We start from the raw sequence: 16,689 nt of genomic DNA, 5'->3' as shown, positions 1-16,689 counted from the left end.
CCAACTAAGCTCTTAAAAGAGGTATTCCCTGTAATCTCAGAACCTCTTCTTAATATTATTAACTCCTCGCTATCCTTAGGAGATGTCCCAAAAAACTTTAAAATGGCAGTTATCAAACCGCTTATTAAGAAGTCACAGCTTGATTCTGGAGAATTGGCTAATTACAGACCGATTTTAAATGTACCATTTATGTCGAAAATACTAGAAAAGTTAGTGTCCTCCCAACTATGTTCATTTCTACAGAGAAATCATATACAGTATATTAACAATTTCAGTCATGATTTAGGCCCATCACAGTACAGAGACTGCACTTATCAGAGTTACAAATTACTTGCTCATATCATCTGATCGCGGCTGCATTTCTCTTCTAGTGCTTTTAGATCTTAGTGCTGGCTTCGACACGATAGATCACGACATTCACTTGAATAGGCTGGAGAATTATGTTGGCATTGGTGGACTAGCATTAGCATGATTTGGGTCCTATTTATCAGACCGCTACCACTTTGTATGTGTAAATTAGGAATTGTCAAATCAAACAAAAGTTATGTACGGAGTGCCACAGGGAACAGTTTTAGGGCCTCTGCTAACCGGAAACATCTATCATGATCTATAACTCTGTATAAAATTTAATGGCATCTACGCTAATATTATTCTATTTGTTTCCATGTCTCAACCTCATATACCATGGTTACTAGAGCCGGCCAGATCCAGCTCCGTTCCTGATTGGTGTTGGACTCCACTGCTACGTGTTGTTGAGTGATGATGATAAACTACAGCCGGTGCTAGCCAGACATCACTTCAGTCTTTTATGATGGACTTCAGAGGATGAACTGATGCCAACTCCAACTGTAAGACATTGGATACTTCATATGCCACTGCCTGAACCTTGAATTTAGGATGGACCCCACTGAACCTCACCGAAATTACCTGCAGGTTGAACCACGATGCACCTCATTGATCTCTGCCTGCATCACCTTTGTCTATTGATGGACTACACTCTTGAAATGGAATACATTGACTATCATTTAATTTACAACAAAAGCCTTCATTAGCCAACTAACAAAGGACAATGCATCTGTGTGAACTTCTGCAGTTAATCCAGGATGAACTTCAGAGACATCAGTCATTAATCTTACAGTTCATAAAAAATATTTTTTTAAACACTAGACCTTAACATTTACTTAGTTTACAAATTTTAAACATGACTTGCACTGCACACAAATAACTAATATTGGCATTATATTCATGCTGTTTAGCCTGAGAGGAACTGGCCCCCACAGTGAGCCTGATTTCTCCCAAGGTTATTGTGCTCCATTAACTAACATCCTATGGAGTTTTGTGTTCCTTGCCACAGTCACCTTCAGCTTGCTCACAGGGGTTCTAAATACAATTATTATTTAATTATTTAATTTGCATACACAATTTACAATCATATTTAATCAAACTACACAATGATGACTCTTAAGACTTTATAGATATTACAGTTACATTTTTTGTTAATGCATGATTTTCTGTAAAGCTGCTTTGAAATGATGTGTGTTGTGAAAAGTGCTATACAAATAAAAATTACTTGACTTGACCGCAGGCGACGCAGAGCGACAAAGCAACAGGATCGCATTCTTTTTCAAGGAGAGCAGTGCGAATTCCGGCGACACGAGTGACAGGGACCATTGGCAAAAAGATGTGGCCATGGCGAGTGACACGAGAAAGAAAAATTTTACTTTATGCAAATGACGAGCGACATTCAGGAGCGACTATAAATGAGAGAGAATACAGCGAAGCTCACGTCATCCCTCACCAAAGAGATACTTGTGTTGAGTGCTGGCAAGACAGAGAAGTTAACATGTTGAGGGATTTCACTGCTCTATAACCACTGCTTATATATAATAAAACAATGTGTGGAAAATGTGTGTTCTGTCTCCTAGAGATGAACGTTGTTTGGTGCAAATCAATCCCAGAACAACTGCAAGGACATTGTGAAGATGCTGGAGGAAACAGGTAGACAAGTATCTATATCCACAGTAAAACAAGTCCTATATCGACTGCTCAGCAAGGAAGAAGCCACTGCTCCAAAACTGCCATAAAAAGCCAAACTACAGTTTGCAAGTACACATGGGGACAAATATTTTCCTTTTTGGAGAAATTTCCTCTGGTCTAATGAAACAAAAATTTAACTGTTTGACCATAATGACCATTGTTATATTTAGAGGAAAAAGGGTGAGACTTGCAAGCCGAAGAACACCATCCTAACCGTGAAGCATGGGGGTGGCAGCATCATGTTGTGGGGGTGCTTTGCTGCAGGAGGCATACCTCCAAAGTTGGGACAAAATGTCTTAAGGACAACAAAGTCAAGGTATTGGAGTGGCCATCAAAAAGCCCTGACCTCAATCCAAAAAAAAATTGTGGGCAGAACTGAAAAAGCGTGTGCGAGCAAGGAGGCCTACAAACCTGACTACACCAGTTCTGTCTGGAGGAATGGGCCAAAATTCCAGCAACTTATTGTGAGAAGCTTGTGGAAGGCTACCCAAAACATTTGACCCAAGTTAAACAATTTAAAGGCAATGATACCAAATACTATCAAAGTGTATATAAACTTCTGACCCACTGGGAATGTGATGAAAGAAATAAAAGCTGAAATAAATAATTCTCTCTACTATTATTCTGACATGTCACATTCTTAAAATAAAATAGTGATCCTAACTGACCTAAGGCTTTTTTTCTACAATTGAATGTCAGGAATTGTGAAAAACTGAATTTAAATGTATTTAGCTAAGGTGTATGTAAAATTCTGACTTCAATTATATATATATATATATATATATATATATATATATATATATATATATATATATATATATATATATATATGCAGTCCTCCAATAACGTTAGAGCCTCAGCAGTAGGAGCGCCCACTAGCGAATTCATAGTTCAGAGACTAGTGACACCAAGCAACAATGATGTTAGTTTTTTTAGGGCTTAGTTTTGCAAATTCACAGCCTGTGATTCTGTTGTGCACCACTTTTGATAATTTATCCGATACAGTAGATGGCTTACTAGAAAGTGCTGCCATTGTCATCTGCCACATCACTTGACAGTTTGCTCTAACCTATGTTTGTTCTAATCTATTAAAGCAACCTGGGGCCAGATTCATGAAAATGTTCTTAAGAAAAAAATTAAGAGAGTTCTTAGGATAAGAAGTTCGTAAGAATGTTCCTAAGTGCAATTCTTGAAAAATTCTTAAGAAGTTTTCAAATATTTTCTTAAGAACATCTTAATTTGTTCCTTAAGAATAAAAAGACAGGCTTTGACATTGTCTGACCAGCCTGCTCTTGATAGCCTACAACAAATTCAATACTTCAATACTGGTAAATTGCAATGATACATTTATCTATTAACCTTTTTTTTTTTCCTCGCGATAATTTTTTTTGAATGTAAAGTGCATGAGATGTGTTAGTTTAACGAAATTAACAGTCAAAGGAGAATGTACTTGCTGCTAACCATTTGATAACTTTTAATTTGACATGGAGGAAAAGAAAAGAAAAAAAAACTTAAGTAGACAAGTGCTTGATGTTATTGTTGAGGAAGTTACTGCAAGGAAAAAGTTCTCCTTGGGAAGCTTGATAATATCACGTCGGAAAGAGGCGGGTAAATGGGAAAAGGTGGCGGAGGCTGTCTCTGCTGTGCCCAACTCCGATAGGGATGTGGATGGGGGGTGAAAAAGAAAGTCTCTGCTTTCTAATGTTATAATTATTATGTTTCTATGAACTCTAAAGATCGCGAAGAGAGAGCACTATATGTAGCGCATCCATTACCATAATTGGTCACTACATTAAGTAGTGAAAACATTTACATGGTTTACAAGCTGAAAGTAAAAATATAATTAAACACAAAACAGTCAAAAAAATTTTTTGTTCTAAAATCACATTTCTACGTAAAAAGCCCATTGCGACTTCAGACTCGACATTAAAAACCCAGTAAATTCATTTAAAATCTTACCTTTTAAGATTAAAGACAACTGTGAGGTTTTCCTAACTTAAAGATGTTATTTACGACTATTTTTTTCGAGAATTTGAATGCTGCTGTAGTTTTTCTTAAGAACAATCTTAAGAAAAAAGATAAGAACTTTCTTAAGAATTTTTTTTCGGGAATACAAAATATTCGTAACTTTTTTCTTAAGTTAGAAATTAAGAAGAAAATGGTAGTTAAGACAAAATTTCTTCTTAAGAACATTTTGTGAATCTGGCCCCTGATCCTTTGAAATCTCGATAAATATGTAGCCCACAGGTAAATATCTAACATGTGTTTGCTGTTATTTGTGTTGCCAGTGGGGTCATCAGTAACTCTGGAGGAAAGTTAATTGTGAGAAAGATGCCCGGTCAGGTGTCCTACAAAGGCAGCTTTGCCAACGGTGTACGATCACTGTCCTTAACCAGCTGGAGAGAGTCGTTTTCTGTCTCAGGTAAAGTAGACATTATTCTGAACACTGCTGTAAAACAACAGAAGTTATTCTTTAAACTGTCTCCATATGGCAATAAAGTGACAAAGTGTAATCAAAATTAAATAATGAGAAACATCCTGCCCAATAACTTTTCAGTGGTAGCCGTATTTTCCACTAACATTTCATAGTGTCTACAGCTGATGTTACTAAAGTTAAACTGTTGTAACTTGATATGAGGTGCCACTGTCATGAAAAAAAGAAAGATTCTGAAATCTTCCACTGTTTGAAGAAGATCTTGTATTGATTTTCTCATGATTTTGGTTGTGTGTGTCAGTGGGAAAACCAAAGAAAGGGGTGATCTATCCCCCCAGCCTGGACTACACCCCCTCAAGACCCACCACAGTGAAAACAGGTCAGTGCTTTTATAAGACGTTGGGATGAATTAGGACCCGATATGATCTGCAACACAAACTAGCATACTGAATATATAAAATTTAATAAAAAAATTTAAGCATCTGTGGACTCATGCTCAAAATGTTCGAGTAAACCACAGAGTGTAGTTAGCAGAGGTTATTTGATGCTTGATGTCTCATCATCTGTCCATGTTTCTAAAGCTCCCTCAGACTCCACAGTGTTGCCCATGACAATCACTCCAGAGCCAGAACCAACCACCACCATGAAAACCACAGCTCCACCCACCACCACTCCTGTGACCACACCCACCACCACCACCACCACAGCCCCACCCACCACCACATCAGCCAAGCTGCGGGTCACTGTTCATAAAATCCGCGAGGCAGGTGAGCCTGACGGTTGTATATTCGATGCTTTAATCAGTGCTTCTAGAAGTGTGGGGAACACTGAAGTTTTCTAGTTTCACAGGGGATGAACCAAACAAAATTGAGAACCACTCCTTTAGTCAAATGAAAGAATCTGTTTGCACTGAATTGTGTTCTCTGATCTTCGAAACCCATGCGTTGATCAGTTTGATCTCGGCTCAGCTAGTCAGCACCTTATAGAAATGAATATCTTGATGGGAATTCTTTTATTTGTATGAAGATACATTTCAGGGTAGGGTTGCACCATCTGTCTGTAAGGTCTTACTTAAATTGGGACACACTAAGGTCTTATAACTGACTACTGTATTTATTTACCTCTCCTTAGGCTGAGTTGTAATGTACGCATGACTGGTGTAACCGGTCACAGGTTCCCTCTATTCCTCTACTTTTCTAAAACAAATTCTCTCTGTGTGATCCAGGCAGCAGTCACCCGTACTTCAGCTCTGTAGCACGTAAGTCCAGCAGCATGTTAAAGCGACACTCATGTGGTTCTTGTTCATGAATGGCTGTGTTCTCGAGGCTGCTGGCTAATGTTGAGCAATTTTATTCAGGGCTATCTGGGTGTTTCTAACAGCCTGTTGTTGGGGGTTTCTTTTGGTTCTTTAAATGCAAAATATTTATTTATTCTTTGCCAGAGATTATTTTGTAACTTTTGGGGAATAGGAGGTGCTTGGCCTGTCAATCATTTTTTCTTTTGCATTTAATATAACTCACTTTAAAGTCAGCATGAAATGAAATTCAAAAATAAATATTTTAATTCTGTAATCTGATGAATTTTGGAGTGAAACATGATGTTGAACTTGCAAAAATTGTGAATGTGAATTTATTAATTATGTCAATCGATTAAAACAACATATATCAATATTTGCTGGAAAAGACCCCCAAATTAAGATGATTTTAATATATAATACATAAAATAATTATAAACATACTATCTATAATAAATAATAATTCTGTATAATAATTCATAATAAATAATTAATTTACTCTTTCGATTAACCGAAAGTGAAGCGCTGCCGGCTCGTGATGAGCAAATGGCTTGCACGCGCTGCACGAGTCTGTTGGGTATACTGCAGTCTCGTCACATTTTAACTTCTTGTTTAGCCTCCCATTCAGCTCATGAAAACATGCTGCATGATCATGAGGAAGGATTACATCAAGATGTAGATTGGAATGCAGGTGTGGAATTTAAATAAATAAAATAGTCTACTCCTCTCTTGCCATTGCTGGCATGCCACTGATTACCCCTCTGCGTGCCATAGGTTGCCAACCCCTAAATTAGACAATACAAAATACTGTATGTCTTATTGGTAACAGCAAGCCTATTATTGGCTTACTGTGGACAGCGATACATTTTGCAATTGAGTTCAGCAACTTTTCACAGGACACGTTCCATCTGTGTTATTTTTCATTGTTTGTCTACATGCGACAGATGGATGTTTTTGGAGTGTCTTGCTTTGGTTGCGTTGAGTCCCACTGGTCTTGCACCATAAACATGCATTTTTAGGATGCAGCAGAATCATTGCCTTAAGCCGTTGGTTGAAAAGTCAGCTGAACAAGAAAGTTGTTTCTGAGGCAGAGCAAGTTAGCACATTGTAACGGGGTTCCATGGAAAGGAGGAGGGGAGAACCGGCTTGAAAATATAAATGATAATTTAATGATAAACTTAACCAAAAAGACAAATACACACACAGGTGTCGGACAACTGTCAACTCTCTCTATGTTGCACTGCCGTCTCCGGTTGGCCTTATCCCTCTCGGGCTTAATGAGCCTAATTAGGGGCCGGCCCCACCCTCCGCCCTGCCACACACATTTTGATGAAAGATTACACAGCCACATTTATTCTTTCGAATAACATGCACTGATGAATCGTGCACAATAAGACCAAGTCCATTTTGATTTCATGTTGACTTTAAGGTTATTGTGACAGCTTAATAAAAAAAGGAAAAATAGTATATCAGTTGTATCCAGTGTCTCAGTGTCTATATTCTTTTTAAACACTGGCTGTAGGACAGTCTCAGAGCGCCCAAGGAAAGGGTCCCGCTCAAGGTAAGTCTGGATTTGACACTGTCTGGGTTTCCCGAAGCACTAAGTAGAACGTTAGCAGCACTTAAGTAGTACTTAATCCCAAAAGCATTGTTATCTAAGTAGTTCGTAAAAAGGTTCGTAAATTAATGCTCTTGAACCGCTCTTAAGTCCATTAAGTACAACTTAAACGTATCTTTCTGGCATCTTTCACTGTTAATCAAAGACAATGGGACTTTTAATAAATTGTATTAATATATGTTGATCATTGGAAAGCCATTGTAAACTATCAGAGGATAAAAAATGTTGAAAATATCGCTATGATATCAATAGGCAGTCTCTGCAGTCTGCGCATGCGATGTGATAGGTCTAAATTTACACGACACGTAATACAGTATAACGTTATGTTAGCCTTCTTTGATAAGCATAATTGTAATGGCAATAGAAAGACGACATGTTCTTATTAAACAGATTGTTTAAGAAGACATGAGTAATGTAATGTGACAATGCAGTTTAAAACTTAAATAAATATTCCTAATAAATAATTAAAATTTGGTTTAAAAAGGAGATTAGAGTAAGAGTGTCCAATGAGAGATTCCCTTTTTCTCTTCTTCCTCCTCCTCTTCTTCCTCCCTCCAATGGATGTTTCAAATCGGCTCGCCTATAGTCTTTTTACAAGGCAGTAACAAATTGCATAATGCATAATGGCAGTAAGGTTACAAGTACACAGTGCCTTGAACTCTAACCAGATGATCTATTAATATTTAGACAGGTCTATGAGTAGTTCAATACTGATGCCCATCATTTTAATCCTGTTCTGTGTGTATGTGGTCAGTTTCCAGCCAAAAAACTGCAGGTTTATGTTACTTATGATTCAAATCGTGTACATTTACGTTACATGCATTTATTGCGTCACTATCGTTAATCTCTATGATTGAGCATCAATACATCTGAAACTCCATCTTACTAAAGCCATCATTATTTCGAGAATTAAATTCTGTAATAGTTAATACATTTCGGTGCCTCGACAAGGTTACAAACAACTACCATGTTTGTTAGTATTACCACATTATTTTCATGTTGAGAAGACAAACTTTGGTCATATTTGCCAAAGTGATCAGCACCTTTGGACTGGACAGCTCCCGTAACAAAGCACTTAAGTTCTACTTTATAATGAGCGATCTACGTGCTGGTTAGGGAAACAGGCGTTACTCCATCGTAAAATAATGAGCGACATTAGTTTAGATGATCGTAAAAGCTTCAGTTGCAATGTTATTGGGAAACCCAGCCACTGTCTGTATTCTTTACTTACTCTGTTAGTAACTAAGACCTGAACTCTAACCATCACATCTGTCTAAAGCATTTAGAGGCAGCTCCATCTATGCCAATAGATTTTCATCCCGCACAAGCACAGGTAAACCACACTCATATTACTTCCACAATGTGTTCTCATCCTGTGATGTTTGCTGTACTTAAGTTTTTCAGCTTCTCCACATTACTCATAATTACAGTGAATAGCGATTACGGTGTGTTGTTTGAGAGTTTTGCTGGTGATTGTGTCCTGAGCTACAGGAGTTCATCTGTCATCATGTTCATCTGCCATACACTCATTTGCTGTTGTCCTCCCTCACTCATACTTATCCCTCACTTATACATGTATGTGTCTGTAATTACTGCGGTCTATTCCCAAAAAAGTAATCCCAGACCCCAGTAATCTCACATGAGCCTCTCTTGAGTTTAAGAAGAATCTGTGCTCTGCAATCTAAATCAGAGATGTGACAATAAATTCTCTTAAAGAGCAAATGATCTGACCTATGCTATCAACATTCTCCTAAGGAATTTTTGGAGAAACATCTGAAACAAAGTTGAAAATTTAAATTTAGCTGCAAGTATCAGGGTCCAAGCAAATGTGAATAGAACATGACCAAAATAGCCAAATTTGACAGAATCGATCCTATGGATCCTGTGGACAGTTGTTTTGGTGTCAAATTTAAATTGTTTTAAAAACAGTTGCACATTCTTATTTTTTTTTTTTTATTTATTTTTTTTTCTCCATTCTTAGCAACCCCTAGCATCGGGAATTGATGAAATTTTGCATGTGCCCTCAGAATGTTCTGTTGTCCTTGAGTATCAGGTTTAAAAAATATATATATATTTTTTTTTTTTTTTTTATATTGTGATCAGAAGATACAGGCCAATTAGTCTTTATGGGCCACACCAAATAATTTATTGGCTTATATAAATGTGCATATTTTAGCACCATCTCATGGTCGATTCTCAAAATATTTGGTATACAGCCTAATTTTTACAATCTGTAAGTGGATGCCACAATTCATAATGGATAAAATTCCTCGAATTGGATCAAATTTGGCGTACATCCTCAAAATGTCCTTGTGTCAAATTTTGCCAAGTTTTGTTAAGTTTGGACTTTGAGTTTAGCGGATATAGGTTGATAAGTGAAAATGAGCCATGCCCAGATAATTTATTGGCTTATGACTCTGAAGTGCTTTGACGGATATAAATTCTTTTGATAACTTTTTGTCAGGAGAGTCTGTAGATGTATACCAAATTTGGTGCAAATTAGAAAAACGGCCTAGGAGTTGGAAATCTAGCACATATTGTTCTGGAGTTATTAGCGAAAACGTATATGTACATACTATTATAATACCACCAGACATGTGTGTTTGTGTGTGTGTGCACCTGAGTAGTGATTGGGATTTGGGACCACCCTTCCAAGTTTGGTACCTTTACAATTTGTGGTCTCTGACGCCCAGATAATGATAAGAAAATCAATACAAATATATAGGGCTTCAGCACCTTTGGTGCTTGGACCCCCAATGAACCATAACTCCATTAAGTCTCCTTAGCTATGAATGAGCAACATCTGAGCAATAACATGTTTCTCTGGGCAAAACACAGCTGGGGGAGCCTCTGGGCAAAGACCAGCCAATGTTTATCATTTTAGCCATATACTGATTAAATAACTCCATGCATTTGGCTTATAAAAGATATAAAGTTTTCAGATAGAGTATTACACTTTTGAGATTCATGGCGATGTTTTTTCAAAATGTTTTAATGGTTGACTTTGGATGTCTTGGTGTAGTTTGTATTGTGTTCTTTCAGTGAGGTGCAGCTTAAGGTGTGGCTCGTCTTTAACATCTTTGTATTTTGGTGGCAGGTGTGCACAGGCCAGACACGGGCACCGCGATCCGGAGACAGCCGCATGTTCCCTCGGCCTCAGGTTTGCATGATTCATTCATTCAATTCAACATTCATTCAGGTGACAGCTGCGGTGCAGACATCAACTCTCAGATCTGGTTTGCATCTGTTTCACATTGTTAAACAGCTTTGAGTCGCGTGCAGTCACAGCCTGAGAGGAACCAGCATGCGCAGCAGTCTAATCCCTGTAAGTATCTGCAGACAGCATCTGTCAGCATGTTTGTGTCTTTGCATGTGTGCTGATACATATCAAATCTCACACATCAAAGCTGAATTCAGCATATCTTTGAGCATCTGGAGTAATCAGGTAAAGCTGACCTGTTTTCAAATGACCAGTATTCACAGTATTGAGTGGTTTTACTCATCGCAGGATTTCAAAGTTAAGAAGCTAAGTAATTATATTTCTCTCGAACCCTTAATATTTAACCAACTGAGAATTCATTTTATTTGTTGCCTTAGCAGCATTTAAAGATAGTATCTACTTTATAATTAGTTGACTTAAATGTATAGTATGAAAAAAAAAAGTGCTATGCAAATGTAAATAAATAAATTGCTTTGCCTTTTTTGAAGACCCCATGAAAGAGTTTTGTGGCTTTTAGTCCATGTCTGTAACCCTTGAGGTCATCTATAAATTAGTGTACTTTAAAAAAGTTGACAAACTAGCTTACAAAAAAATGTAAATAAAAATAACATAAAATTAGCTGACAAATTAAAATGTGCATTTAAAATGTACAGTCTTTCTCAACTGAAAAAAATTTGCCAACAAATTCATGATTCATCTGCACTTGACAGGAGATCAAGTCAAATGCTCTCTAGAATGAGAATGTCCCTCATCCTTATAGCATCTGTAACCGACTAGCAAGCACAAAATAATTTGATGTAAACTAAGGCCTATTGACTGTTAAAAAAATTAAAAGGCCGATCCCATCGATATGTCCCACCATGACTAATACCTTAAGTTAGATGTTAACTTTCATACTTTAGATCATATTCATAGTAGAGAATCTCTATAAACCCCAGAGCCAATGCAAACGAGGTACATCAGGTGAGTGACGACACCATGTACTCTCACACTAACATTTAAATGAGTGCTTGTAACATGGACACCCCGGCTGAAGGTTTTTTGGATGTCTTTATGTGATACATTGTAAGTAGTTTTTCAATCTCTCTATTTAGCATTTACGAGAAAAGATTGGCCGCACCCTGTGTACGCACGACCTGATTGGTTTTCTGGCACCAGGAGACCAACAGGTATCAGAATCATGTTACAACATATAACATAACATAACATAACATAACATAACATAACATAACATAACAGCATTTAATCACTAAGCTGATATAAAGGCTAAATATGCTTTTACATTTTTATGAATGTCTATAAACACATACAGTATTAAATAATACTAATCATGACATTATTATGTTAAATGTGACCTAAGGCCCTATCTTCACTGTTTGTGTTCAGACACTAGCCACTCACTGCCAAACACAGGCTATAAATGGAGTCGGATGAGCTCTGGTGAATCTGCAGGTAAGGGCTTCATATACTGTTGTTGCACGTCCACAGCAGTACTGAAACAGATTAAAAACACACTCATAAATCTGTATGACGGCTTTATAGTATGCAGAGCACATGTCTGTTTTGAAATGCTCACATCATATTAATGTATGCAGTGATCCTACAGTATCTGCTGTTAATTTTACACTGTGTTAATTTTCTTTATACACTAGCTTTCAAGATGTTTTATTAGTCAATGTGCTTCCCATATGATATTGAAAATATCCAGTGATGTAGTTAAAGCTATATGATTTTAAATTTATTGTCCATGTCAGAGGACCGCTGGTAAGCTGTAAGTATTGAACTTTTCTGTACAGCATGTGATCGGTCGACTTTTTCCTAACAAACGCACACACAGGCATTATGGGCATGTTTCTCATAATGCAGTAGTCTGAACTAACTGTTCCTGAAAATACTGGCTCTTTCCTGCAGTTCATGACCCAAAACCTGAAAACACTGAGCATGAGCACTGGCTCCATAACTTTGGACAGCACTGTAAGTATTAGCACATTTATTATAGAAAATAAATTTAATTATGCTGAATGTATTTTATGAGTTCTGCATGAAAGTGTTTCTCTGCGACAATCTGAGTTAATCGAGTGAATGTATACATTATATAGCTACATATATGCACAATTGAACTCAACGTGACCATATCAAATACAACACCACTGCTACATGGAATTATGCCCTATTTGGATGAGAGTTGTCTGTAAAGTAATTTTGGTTGCACTTTATTTTACAATATTCACAACTATATATTTACAACTTTCAGTATACTTAGAGTGTACTTACTCAAGATAGTACTGAGTAATATTATGTAAGTACGTGTACTTATGGGTTAGGGTTGGGGTTAGGTTTAGGGTTAGTAACTAGTAATTACTGTAGTTGCTGTAATTATATAGTACGTAAATGTAGAACAGTACTGCAAAATAAAGTGCTACCGTAATTGTTACTGAGGATGTCTGTAATGTTTATTGTCAGTTTGCACAGGATATATAAGCAATGTCTGTAGAAATTGACGAGATAGGCATGCCTTTGTCATTTACGCATTGTCATCATGTCAAAACTGATTTCTTTTGCAGCTGTTAAGTACAATGTTTTTGGAGAAGCATAGGCTAGACCAGGCTAGTTACTGCAGAATAAATCTTACCTAAAGCCTTAATTCTCTGATAAGTACAAGTACAACTATTTCTAATTGTACAAGTCAGCTCGTACAACCTCTCAAATCTGGCACTGCAACTTCAAATCTTTGACCATGACTTTTGCAACAACTTTTGCGATATACCTGATGGAAAACTTATTTGTGCATTGTACGTCCAGATATGAGAGACTGGATTTGTGTGGGGGACGGGGCCAAAGAAATCATATCCAGTCACAAGAGCATCACAAGTGAGTTTTGCAACAGGTTTTTCGCAAAAGTCAAGACACAAAGATTTATAATTGCAGTGACAGATTATTTGAACAAGTTCTCAAATTCAAATCTGCAAGCTCTCAAGTTCTGATATTTTACACTTTTACCTTCATATCATTTCGTGTGTGTGTTTTCAGCTCCTGATTCAGAAGACAACAAGCCTCTGTCTGAGACCAGCCACATAAAAGGTATGACAGAACAACGTTTACAATTTATCAATCTTTGAAAACAGAGATGTCTCACTTTGTGCACAATATAGCTATATACACCAGTGTCGTCAGTAAGAAACTATCTACTGCCATCTAGAAAAGACAACTCCAAAGATCTTATAGTCCCTTAATAGTTACATAGCTAATTTACTACTAATTTACCAACCAGGGAGGTGTTAATGTATAGAATAGTACTCAGCAGTTACCAGTTACACAGCATTCACACAGTAGTTACACATCAGTTAATCAGCAGTTACTCAGGAGTTACACAGCAGTTACAGAAACGTCATGGTTACTGGAGTAACCTCCGTTCCCTGATGGAGGGAACGAGACGTTGGTGTCGATGTAGTGACACTAGGGGTCACTCTTGGGAGCCCGAGACACCTCTGGTCTTTGATAAAAGGCCAATGAAAATTGGCGAGTGGTATTTGCATGCCACTCCCCCGAACATACGGGTATAAAAGGAGCTGGTATGCAACCACTCATTCAGGTTTTACGCTGAGGAGCCGATATAAGGCCCCGGCCATTTCAGCGGGTAGTTCAGCGTTGTGGCAGGAGGGACCAACGTCTCGTTCCCTCCATCAGGGAATGGAGGTTACACCAGTAACCATGACGTTCCCTATCTGTCACTCACTCGATGTTGGTGTCGATGTAGTGACACTAGGGGTCCCTATACAAAATGCCACAAGGCTGAACTGTGTTACGTGAACTGGCGGTGTGTGGTGGGCAGACTTGCTGTGTGCCTCATAGCCAGCACACCAGGTCGACACGTAACCTCCCCCAACAAAGTTATGAGTGTCGAACGGCCCTTTTTGGGGACAAGTCGACTACCCAGAGATAGAGACAGGCTTAACGCAGTCGTGGCCTCTTTCCCCTTCTCTTTTTCCACTCCCTAAAAAAGAAGGGGGATTATCCGACTGGGCCGCCAGGTCTAGTCGGGGGGTGTCCCTCCCAAGGGGAGGACACCGCGGAGACCACACCTCGCCCCAAGAGAGGGGGGGATATTTAAGTGGAAGAATACATCACATGGTCTTTCCAACCATGTGGAGAGCCTTCAAGGTAGATCCTGCCCAATGGGGGAGGAGTTACTAAAACATGGAGACTGGGGCGGAGGGGCTCTGCCCAAGGAAGACGCAGTTTTCCAGCAGGGAAATGAATTAGCGGAAGATATAGATCACATGGGGTTAGCCTTACAGGGAACCGCCACATGCGGAGCACCTACCCCAGAACCGGGCTCTTAGTTAGCGCGTGTACTGGGCCGGCAGCGAGTCTCTCCGAAAACTCGAATGCCACAGGGCTCGGAGGAAGTCAACCAGGGAACAACTTTTGTGAACACTACTGGGAATTAACAGCACACGTCTTCAGCTCAAAAGGAGGTGGAAGGCGCTATGTGCAAGCGATACACCCGGCTGGCTATCCCAGGCTTATCCGCTTGTGTTGCGTGCCACTACCTGGGACGAAACCGGTTCCACCCGGAGGTTGTAGAACCTTGCAAAGTTGTTGGGTGTTGCCCAGCCCGCTGCTCTGCAAATGTCTGTTAGAGAGGCACCTCTGGCCAGGGCCCAAGAAGCCACTACACCACGGGTAGAATGGGCTCGTAGCCCTACCAGGGGCGGCATGTTTTGGGCAAGATATGCCATAGTTATGGCGTCAATGAGCCAGTGGGCGATCCTCTGCTTGGAGACAGCGCTTCCTTTCCGCTGTGCACCAAAGCAGACAAAGAGCTGCTCAGAGATTCTAAAGCTCTGCGTGCGATCCAAATAGATGCGTAAAGCACGCACCGGACACAGCAACGACAGGGATGGGTCTGCCTCCTCCTGGGGCAGCGCTTGTAGGTTCACCACCTGGTCCCTAGAAGGAGTGGTGGGAACCTTGGGCACATAGCCCGGTCGGGGTCTCAGGATCACGTGAGAATAGCCCGGACCGAACTCCAGGCACGTTTCGCTGACAGAGAATGCTTGCAGGTCACCTACCCTCTTGATGGAAGTGAGCGCAGTCAGGAGGGCAGTCTTCAAGGAGAGTGCCTTAAGCTCGGCTGACTGCAAAGCTCAAAGGGGGCTCTCTGTAGACCCTGAAAAACTACAGATGTCCGATGAGGGAACGAGGCGCGGCCTGGAGGGATTCAGCCTCCTGGCGCCTCTTAGGAACCTGATGATCAGATCATGCTTCCCTAAGGACTTACCGTCGACTGCGTCATGGTGTGCTGCTATGGCAGCAGCGTACACCTTCAAGGTGGAAGGGGACAGCCTCCCTTCCAACCTCTCTTGCAGGAAGGAAAGCACTGATCTGACTGCACATCTCTGGGGGTCTTCCCGAGGGGAAGAACACCACTAAGTGAACAGATGCCACTTAAAGGCATACAGGCGCCTCGTAGGGGGAGCCCTAGCCTGAGTGAACACGTCTACCATCGCAGGTGGGAGACAGCTTAGGTCTTCCGCGTCCCGTCCAGGGGCCAGACATGGAGATTCCAGAGGTCTGGGCGTGGGTGCCGGATGGTGCCCCTTCCCTGAGTAAGAAGGTCCTTCCTCAGGGGAATTTGCCCGGGGGGAGCTGTCGCGAGGAGCGTGAGGTCCGAGCACCACGTCTGGGCGGGCCAGTAGGATGCTTACCAGGATGACCTTCTCCTCGTTCTCCCTGACCTTGCACAGGGTCTGTGCGAGCAGGCTCACTAGGGGAAAATGCATATTTGCGAATGCCAGGGGACCAGCTGTGTGCCAGCGTGTCTATGCCGAGGAAGGCCTCGGTCAGGGCGTACCAGAGCGGGCAGTGGGGAGGATTCTTGGGAGGCGAACAGGTACACCTGTGCCTGTTGAATCAACTCCAAATCAGCTGGACCACCTGAAGGTGGAGTCTCCACTCTCCCTTGAGGGTAACCTGTTGTGACGGCGTGTCTGCCGAAGTGTTGAGGTTGCCTGGGATGTGAGTGGCTTGCAGCGACTTGGTGCTGCTGACTCCGTTGGAGGAGACGGCAGGCGAGTTGTGAC

At 40.2% G+C, this 16,689-nt stretch overlaps 1 protein-coding gene across 5 annotated transcripts in view; it reads left to right on the top strand.

The window, feature by feature from the left end:
• Positions 1-16,689, top strand: part of vit (vitrin) — an 87,866-nt gene that overhangs the window by 52,639 nt on the left and 18,538 nt on the right. Inside the window, exons 5-16 of one of the 5 annotated variants that reach the window (XM_051651135.1) lie at positions 4,326-4,459; positions 4,773-4,850; positions 5,053-5,238; positions 5,697-5,729; positions 7,288-7,326; positions 8,663-8,716; positions 10,481-10,543; positions 10,649-10,708; positions 11,698-11,772; positions 11,990-12,055; positions 12,515-12,577; positions 13,634-13,684. In XM_051651135.1, the coding sequence (XP_051507095.1) occupies positions 4,326-4,459; positions 4,773-4,850; positions 5,053-5,238; positions 5,697-5,729; positions 7,288-7,326; positions 8,663-8,716; positions 10,481-10,543; positions 10,649-10,708; positions 11,698-11,772; positions 11,990-12,055; positions 12,515-12,577; positions 13,634-13,684 (902 nt within the window). The remainder of the gene's footprint in view (positions 1-4,325; positions 4,460-4,772; positions 4,851-5,052; positions 5,239-5,696; positions 5,730-7,287; positions 7,327-8,662; positions 8,717-10,480; positions 10,544-10,648; positions 10,709-11,697; positions 11,773-11,989; positions 12,056-12,514; positions 12,578-13,633; positions 13,685-16,689) is intronic. The other 4 variants (XM_051651136.1, XM_051651137.1, XM_051651138.1 and 1 more) reach the window with 4 other exon arrangements.

The sequence above is a fragment of the Myxocyprinus asiaticus genome, chromosome 23, assembly GCF_019703515.2.
Source record: "Myxocyprinus asiaticus isolate MX2 ecotype Aquarium Trade chromosome 23, UBuf_Myxa_2, whole genome shotgun sequence".
NCBI lineage: Eukaryota > Metazoa > Chordata > Actinopteri > Cypriniformes > Catostomidae > Myxocyprinus > Myxocyprinus asiaticus.
Note: the sequence above shows the minus strand (reverse complement) of the source record. Positions and strands in the feature narration are given on the sequence as shown.